Genomic DNA, 9437 nt, shown 5'->3' on the forward strand with positions numbered 1-9437 from the left:
GTTGCACTATCATTATTAACCTTGCATCTTTTGGCTTTAATATTATGAATATGTGTATCACTACAATCGAGATTCAACAAAAATAGACCACTCATCAAGGGTGCATGACCATAAAAGATATTACTCATATAAATAAAACAACCATTATTCTCTGATTTAAATGAATAACCGTCTCGCATCAAACAAGATCCAGATATAATGTTCATGCTTAACGCTGGCACCAAATAACAATTATTCAGGTCTAAAACTAATCCTGATGGTAGATGTAGAGGTAGCGTGTCGACGGCGATCACATCGACTTTGGAACCATTTCCCACGCGCATCATCACCTCGTCCTTAGCCAATCTTCATTTAATCCGTAGCCCCTGTTTCGAGTTGCAAATATTAGCAACAGAACTAGTATCAAATACCTAGGCGCTACTACGAGCATTAGTAAGGTACACATCAATAACATGTATATCAAATATACCTTTGTTTACTTTGTCATCCTTCTTATCCGTCAAATACTTGGGGTAGTTCCGCTTCGAGTGACCAGTCCCTTTGCAGTAGAAGCACTCAGTATCAGGCTTATGTCCAGACTTGGGCTTCTTCACTTGAGCAGCAATTTGCTTGCCATTCTTCTTGAAGTTTCCCTTCTTTCCTTTGCCATTTTTCTTGAAACTAATGGTCTTGTTAACCATCAACACTTGATGCTCCTTCTTGATTTCTACCTTCGCGGCCTTTAGCATCGCGAAGAGCTCAGGAATTGTCTTATCCATCCCTTGCATATTATAGTTCATCACGAAGCTTTTATTGCTTGGTGACAGTGATTGAAGAACTCTATCAATAACACTATCATCAAGAAGATTAACTCTCAGTTGAGTCAAGTTGTTGTGGTACCCAGACATTCTGAGTATATGTTCACCGACAGAACTATTCTCCTCCATTTTGCAGCCATAGAACTTATTGGAGACTTCATATCTCTCAATTCGGGCATTTGCTTGAAATATTAAATTCAACTCCTGGAACATCTCATATGCTCCATGATGTTCAAAAGGTCTTTGAAGTCCCGATTCTAAGCCGTAAAGCATGACACACTGAACTATCGAGTAGTCATCAGCTTTGCTCTGCCAGACGTTCACAAAATGTAGAGTCTCGAGCTTTTGCCAATATGTGTCCTTAGCATTTTGAGGGGTCCACATCCTTTAGTCCATGCCATGCCAATCATTGTACTTTCTGAAATGATTATCTTGAAAGAATATCAGTTCATTGAGCTATATATTGTTAAGAATTACCAAAACTACTCAGGGATTAGTTGCCTTTCAAACCGGTCTTCAACACCTCGACCTCGTGTTGGCCTTGGTCGAGGACCGGACCCGGACCACCGCCTAGATTTCCGCCCAATGCCAGGACCGGATCAGTGACCAACTCTTCAAAATAGGGTTGTCCTAGTCCGAGCGTGCCCCATGTGCCCTCGGCAAGAGAATGACCAAGGGCGGCCGAGCTGGGGCGGCGTCCGTGGCCAACCATTGCCACCAGGACGACACGGCCGAGTGCCCATGCCAAGCAGCGAAGGCAGCCGACTGGCTGTGCCGCAAGCGCCACGCGAGCGCCAATCAGTTCTGCCACGACCCTTTGCACCCTTCCGCTGCTGGAAGGACCACGACTCCGATGGCGAGGACGGCCGAGGTGTCATCAGCGGCCGCCGGGCGGGCGGGAGTATCCGCGCGACAGTTGTGGGTATGCACGCGACCGCCTGCATTTTGCTCAGGCGTGGTGATGCAAAGTTGCATCACCAAGTGCACTATTTTACATGTGAAGCAAATATGGAGTAAATTTTGCATCTATATGTTGGAGCATTATTTTTTGGTCTTGGTGATGTAAAATTTGATTATTTATACATGTACATCATTGGTTGGAGATGCTCTTAGCCAGTATAAAATGATGGAACAAGATACAGAGGAGTCTTCCTACACAACAGTTGTCTGCCAGTCCCTTCCATGCTCACGTCTTCTTTATTCATGCCTTTGGGCAACCCCCAGTCAAACGAATGCAGCAAGCTAGCAAGCGTGAACTCCACCATGGTGGCTCCCATGGGGATAGCAGGGCAGATCCGCCGCCCGGCGCCAAACGGAAGGAGCTCATAGTGTGACCCATAAAAATCAGTGTCAACTCCGTCAAATCTCTCCGGGTAAAACTCCTCTGGTTTGTCCCAGGAGGCAGGGTCCCTCCCCATAGCCCACACGTTCACGAAGATCCTTGTCTTGGCGGGGATATCATAGCCGAGGACCTTCACATGGTCCATGGTCTCCCTAGGAACGAGCAGCGGCACCGGCGCATGCAGTCGCAGCGTCTCCTTGACGACCATCTTGATGTACTTGAGTTTAGAGAGGTCGGCCGCCTTCACTAGTCTCTGTTTGCCGCCGACCAAACTTCTTATCTCTGCCCGTGCCTTCTTCATCACCGTCGGATTCTTGATGAGCTCGGACATAGCCCACAACAATGTCACCGAGCTCGTCGCCGTGCCGCCGATAAATGCATCCATCAAAAGCATATGAAACCACATTAATTAGGATTCCCTATTTAAAAACATTCCCTCAGTCCCAAAATAATTGTCACCGATTTAGTATAAATTCAGTACTCCTTCCGTAAAGAAACACTCTTATATTTCTTTCCGGAGGAAGTATAAAACTGTACGAAATCAACCACACTTATTTTGAAAAGAAGAAAGTATAAGAAAATGTAAATGCAGTTGAGAAGCTTCACAGTTTAGTTAGTACCCCTAGAAGAGCCTTGACGTGGTCCTTTGTGATCTTCCCTTGCCCCTTCCAAAGACTGATCAACACATCCACAAGGTCATCTTTGTCGGGCTTCACCTTCCCAGCATCCATATGTTGGCTGAGCACCGTCTCCAAGTAGGAGTCTATCTCCAGGAATGTCCTAAGATACCGCCTCTCCAGCCCGACGAGCTTGTCGAACCACCGGCTCATGGGCGACGCCGGGAAGAAGTCCTGTGCGGAGAAGGCGGAGAGGGCCACCGTGGCCTCGCTGAACACCCGCTGGAACTTGGCGTACTTCATGAGCTTGGCGCCTTTCATGCTCCCGAACGCCACCGTGCCGATGAAGCTGTCGATGAGCGTGAAGAGGATCTCGTTGAGGTTGACGGGCTCCGTCATCGGTGAGAGGGATTGGATCAACTCGCCAACCTGAGCTTCTAGTGCGTGAGAGAAGGTGTGGACGCGTTTGCTCCCCACGAGCTCTGAGACAGATTGGATCAACTCGCGCCAGCTCACGTTGTACGGAGAGAAGGCGATGTCTTGTTGCCCGTAGGTCATCAATTTCGCGCCTGGAATTCAATACTGCTAGCTTTAGGTTTTCAGTTTCAGAAAAATTTCAGCACCAATCGAAATCACCGAAATTCAGTAAATTTTAGTGATTTCGGTTTAAATTTCAGCCAAAAGGTAGAAATATTCACTTGAATTCAATTAACTATTTGAATTTCTTGAAATTAATTTTGAATATATTTGAATTCCTGTGTACTACTGAAATATTTTGGCCATAAGGTAAATATTTCAGTGTCTACCGAAATTACTGAAATTCAGTGAATTTCGTCAAAATCCCGCTGAAAGTGAAAACCACCTGTACTCAGACAGGGGTGAACATATGAAAAGGAGTTGGTAGCCAGCGAAAGGACTTGCCTGGCGAGGGGGGCCGGCTGCAGCAATGGACATCGTGCGTCTTGAGCACCTCCTTGCCGCCTCCGGCGACGAAAGCACGACAGTGGCGACGCCGCCGAGCTGCAGGTAGATGACGGGGCCTAGGCTGCGAGCCAGCCTTTGCAGTGACCGGTGGGGATCGTGCACCATGAGGTGCAGATGCCCTATGATGGGTAGTCGCAGGGGGCTCGGGGGAAGACGGATGGGGTTCTTCTTGCTGCCAGCAGCTTGCAGGTACCAGAAGATTACCGTAGGAGCTATGATGAGTAGTGGTACTGACCACATGAGGACATGCTTGAGTTCTGGAGAGGGGTTCACAAGATCAGGCACCATTCTTGCTGCTGTGCTCTTGGAGAAGCCAATGGGGCACAGTAGGCAGCTGGATATATGGTTATATAGACACGGAGAGATGGGGAGAGTGTGCGTCTTCACTGATTGGGCTGTGCAATGCATGTGAATATTTGAGATGACCATGGAGGATTGACAATTCGTGATTGTGTTGTCATACTCATTTTTCTGTTAGCAAAAAATGCTTCGTCAACCCCAGCTTCGCGGTTGCTTCCCTCGCTCACCTACAAGACAATAGGGAAGGATCCTACTGCGTGTCGTCATTCTCTTCGTTTTTAGCAAAAGACGACAGTAGGCCGGAAGGTATTGTTATGGTATTATTATCAGTCTTGCTAAGTCTTAGTACTCAACTAAGACTTAACGAAGTCTCTTATCTATGAGATTTTACATTGAGATTAGTGCAAATTTTTTTTTCAGGTTTTTTTTCTCTCTCTTACATGTTATGTCATTTGACTTAGACTTGGTTAAATCTCAGTCGACTGAGACCTAGCCACACCCTATTGTTTTTTCGACAAAGGATGGATTTTATTAGCTCAAAATGAAGCATCAAGAGGATACAAACACTATGAGCACACACCCGACCTTTGCATAGTTAGGATGCACACAGTCAATACCGACACACACAAAAACACGCCGACACGTAGCGAAGTCATACAAGACCAAAGCTATGTGTGGGCGAGGAGAAAAAAAACCCAAAAGCATTATTATTATTATTTGTTCTAAACTAGCATGGTGGCCCTCACAGATTATAGGGCACCAATATTTATTTATATATTGCTATACATTGTTTTCATTAAATTCACCCGTTAATTTCAAAAGTTTTTTAGTCACCGTGTGCTAATGGGTATATCCCGCGATCTATCTATTATATATTGAAAAAGTAGTCAATGGGCTAACCGAACAAAAGAATAGGATAAAAAATCTCTTGATAATGAAAAACATCGGACCCTTAGCTTAGATAAACTTTAAAATGAAGAGATTACTCATTAATACCACCGGAAAATATCACAAACACGCGGTAGTCGCCAGCCGCCCCTACCTAATCCTCCTCCAAGCCCTACAAAATCCCAATCCTCCTCTAATCATGCGGCGCCGGCCGCCCAAAAGATGAAGTGATCGTGATGTTGGTAGATTGATTGACGTACATAGCTTAACTGCTACTTCCTTAACAGTTTATCAAATACTCACTCCATTCCATAATATAAAACGTTTTTGCAAGCGTGATGCGAAGACATTCGCCTTGCAAGAAACTTGGCAAAGCATGATGACCCAAAAGGATGCATGGGAGGAGACGAAGCGCTAAGAAAAAGAGGAGCAAATGAAGGCCTACAACGAGATGCAAAAGAAGAAACTCGAGATCGAGGAGAACGTCCAAATAAAGAAGCTCGAGATTGAGGCAATCAATGCCAAAACCCAAGCAAAAGAGCTGGCACTAACTTTCATAGCGAAGGAGGAGGAGATCATGAAGGTGGACTTGAGCAAAGTGTCGCCGAGGAGAAAGGTTTGGTTTGAGAAGAAGCAAAAGGTGATGCTCGAGCTAAATGGATGGTCTATGGCCAAGAGTGCCATCATTTTTGTATGTCGGCGTATGCGCCGGCATGTCTAAGATGCATGAACTATGACCCTTTTGTGTTCTGGCAAGCGTGCCAGCATAAACTATGACCCTTTTGTGTGCTGGCAAGCATGCCAGCATGAACTGTGGCCTATTTTTAGCCCCTGGCAAGCATGCTGACATGAACTATGGCCGCTGACATGAACTATAGCCCTTGGCCCTAAATTTAAATTAAATTAAGTTGCCAAAAAATCAAACACGCGGACGAAATGCGTCGGGCAGTTGGACGCACCGGCCAGGTTTTGGCGGACGTGGACGAACAACGCGCCTCCAGCTGACTCAAACGAACAAAACGCAGACAAAACATCATCTGTTTATGTCGGCACGTTAGAGTTGCCCTTAGTAGCACCCCAAGTCCTCAGTTCTGACTCCTGACTGCAGGTTCTTGCCCTACAGTAGATAGTAAAAAAAACATGTATATACAATGACTAAGAAGTGTGCTCAGACATCGTGCTTTGGGACACGTGTACGAAGGCTTTTTGGTTGTTATCGGCAAGGTCAGGCCGGCTCCGGTATAGAAGCGGCGATATCGACGCGTCGGCGGCTCGTTCTGGTGGCGGCAATGATCGTTTGATGGTCCATGGACCTCGATATAATTTTTACTCCCTCTATTCCTTGATATAAGGTGCATAGATTTTTGAGAAAAAATCCGAAATATAAGGTGTATTGCGTTGCACCACTCGTCTGGATAATGTTTTTAGGGATTTGACTGCATTTCCTTATATTAGGCAAGCTCCTCTATTTTCTCATGTCAATTAGTCAGGTGTAATCTCGCCCAAAACTTAGGAAATTTTTCCTCGACATGCGTTCTTTAATTTCCGTGCCAAAAACTATACACTCTGTATTAAGGAACGGAGGGAGTATTATGTTTGAGGTGTTTTGTATTTTCGATGAATCTCTACAATAAATTTGATCTTTTTGCAAAAATAAAATAAAATAATGGTAGCATCGCCCACGCGGGCGACAGATTATCCCACGCGGTCATTTTCACCCGTCTAAGGCCCTCTTTTACCCCTAAAAAGAATCACACCACATGACGCTGGTCCTTTTCACAGCGAAGACTTTGGCAAACAACTCAATAGCCGCCCCAAAAAATGTCAGTCTGTGGCACGTTTAGACAAATCATTTTCTTTATTCCTAGCGTTTTATATGGCAATACAATGTGGTAAGAGCGACGGTAATAGTATGAATAAGTTTAACATGCAACTTTTTCTCGAGAAGTTAACATTCAAATTGATAGGCTGTGATGTGTGGCATCACCAATTAAGTCTAATGATGATGTGGTACATTGTAGATAAAATCATCCATAATTGGTCTGCATGTGCAAGAGCGGCAATGCCCGATCCAAAAGAGTCTCCTTCTTGGCCAACAAAGTCTTAGGCCTCATTCAGTCTGGGGGAATCTAAAAGGTAGGATTTAGAAACAGTATCTAAAGTTGATAGGATTGGCACTTGCCATTCTAAAGATTTGTCTTGCCTTGTTCCTACATAAAAAAAAAGATTTGAATGAATATGTAGGTTTTTCTAAAAACACAGAAAATGAATAGTATTCCTACAAAATTCTTGCACGCATTTCCTACCAACTAAATGCATTTATAGGAAATTTACCTTCGAAATCCTTATTCCTATACAAATCCTCCAAACCGTTGGCTCATTCCTGTGCATGTGGCTGCCAAATTCTTCATGTGGCACTTCTAGTCGTTGGTCCAACCAATGAAGGAAATGAATACCACTGACACCTCTACTACTCCAACCAATCAGTATATGGTTCATAGAAAGGAATTGGTACTTCCCATACGCAAAGAAGCAATGACCAGGTCCCTAATCTTGACATTCAAAGCACCGTCGATAGAGATGTGCAGCTGTCACTGTGAGATGCCACAATACTACTCCCTCCGTTTCTAAATATAACTCTTTTTAAACATTTCAAATGGATCACAACATACGGATGTACGTAGACATATTTTAGAGCGTAGATTCATTCATTTTGCTCCGTATGTAGTCATCTGTTGAAATCAGTAGAAAGACTTATATTTGAGAACGGAGGGAGTATAATATTGCAACTTTTTTTTTCTTTTTTCTTTTGTATGACTACTTATTGCCATGCACCTTTGATCATCAGTATGAATAGTTAATTCCTCTTACGTTCAATTTATGACATGAACTAGAAATGATTGTTTTTATGCAGCTATACATGCTATGAAGGACAGACCATTGTGTATATAGGATAGTTTCTCTCGTATATTTATATCTCTGACCTTTTAGTTTATGGTTGCCTGATGCATCCATTTGAGCGACAAGTAATATGGATTGGAGGGAGTACCTTATTTAAATTTTGCTACTCCAGAATAGGTAACTATTTTTAACCAAAAATATACAACTATCTGACATGGCTAAATATTAGTGTCAAAAACGTTCTTATATTATGAGACGGAAGGAGTATATTGTTTAATAAATTTGCCAGCCAAACCAAGCTAGTACACCGTCCAGCCTATCTTTTATGCACTTTACTATATCAACTACTATTGTGCTAAGTGGAATCATTGATCCTTGGAAAATGTCTATTTACGAACTAGGTGAATGGACATAATTCCATCCTTTTCTAACCTTTTCCTACAATTTCTTGCGCACGTTAAAAAAATGCTGAGATGTTACTATACTCTAATTCATATAGCCATATTCTTGACTTTCCGACATATAGCCATACACTGAGAAGCAGAGACACAAGGAATAGAAAGTCAAGTAGATATGGATAGATCTTGATCCCCTTGGACCCCTTCTGAGTAGATTGTAACTTGAGGCCTCAAGATGCTTGCTATCTACTCTCTCTGTTCCAGAATGTAAGGTGTACTGTTTTTCGTGCAAGTCAACCATTTGAATGTTTGACCATGATTAGAGAAATAAACCAACAACATATGGAATACCAAATCGATGAAATATGAAACCACTTAACTTTTCATGATGGTTCAAATGATATAAATTTTGTATTATGGATATGGATATATTTTTCCAAAATCTCGGTCAAACATGGCCTAGTTTGACTTCTGAAAAAACAAATACGCCTTATATAAAGGAACAGAGGGAGTATATCAATAGATGATAAGCATCCTTATCATTAGAGTTGTGAATCGAGTGCAAAATAACATCCATGAATTCATTGTTAAACGAAATCCATCTCAGTATTCATCTAAGCAGTCATCTCAGATTTGATCCATCAACTCATCTAAGCCCTAATACTTTATATGCATATCCAATGCATTTACCCATTCATTTCTCTAACATGCCCTTCTTTATCTAACATGAGCAAGCATAAATCCATCCATCCATTTCTTTATCTATACCACACACATCCATGCATTCTAGGGTTAGAAAATGGGGAAACTCACCTTGGGGAAGAGGAAGAGGCGGTAACGGTGGCGAAAAGCTGTTAGCTTCGAATACTAACTAGCCTAAGCAACATTTTAGAAGTGTAATTTCCAAAGTTTCCTCCATACTACAGCTGTAAGCTACCAGCTGAAGAACCCAATTACATTATTGAGAAGCATGCATCAGCACCATGTGCAATAATAGACTATTAGAAGTTGTATCAGAAAGCAAAAGCACATTATTGCAAGAAAATAAGTTGGAGGGTGTTTTATAGTTTAAGCTTTATGTTCAGATTTTACATATGTGCTAGAGTTGACAAAGTAATTAAACAGATTATTAAGTCATAAAGATAGTATTTTCATTAGTGAAACATGCATGTGACAACTTTTTTTTCAGATTTTAAATACTAAAGGGAAG

At 42.7% G+C, this 9437-nt stretch overlaps 1 protein-coding gene across 1 annotated transcript; it reads right to left on the bottom strand.

The window, feature by feature from the left end:
* Nucleotides 1-1906: 1906 nt before the first annotated feature.
* LOC123154818 (4-hydroxyphenylacetaldehyde oxime monooxygenase-like) lies at nt 1907-4028 on the bottom strand. Its single transcript, XM_044573447.1, has 3 exons — nt 3884-4028; nt 2770-3325; nt 1907-2531 (listed from the first exon to the last, which is right to left on the bottom strand). Exons 1-3 carry the CDS (start codon nt 4026-4028, stop codon nt 1907-1909), a joined length of 1326 nt encoding a protein of 441 aa, XP_044429382.1.
* Nucleotides 4029-9437: the final 5409 nt, after the last annotated feature.

Source organism: Triticum aestivum, chromosome 7A, assembly GCF_018294505.1.
Source record: "Triticum aestivum cultivar Chinese Spring chromosome 7A, IWGSC CS RefSeq v2.1, whole genome shotgun sequence".
Lineage (NCBI taxonomy): Eukaryota > Viridiplantae > Streptophyta > Magnoliopsida > Poales > Poaceae > Triticum > Triticum aestivum.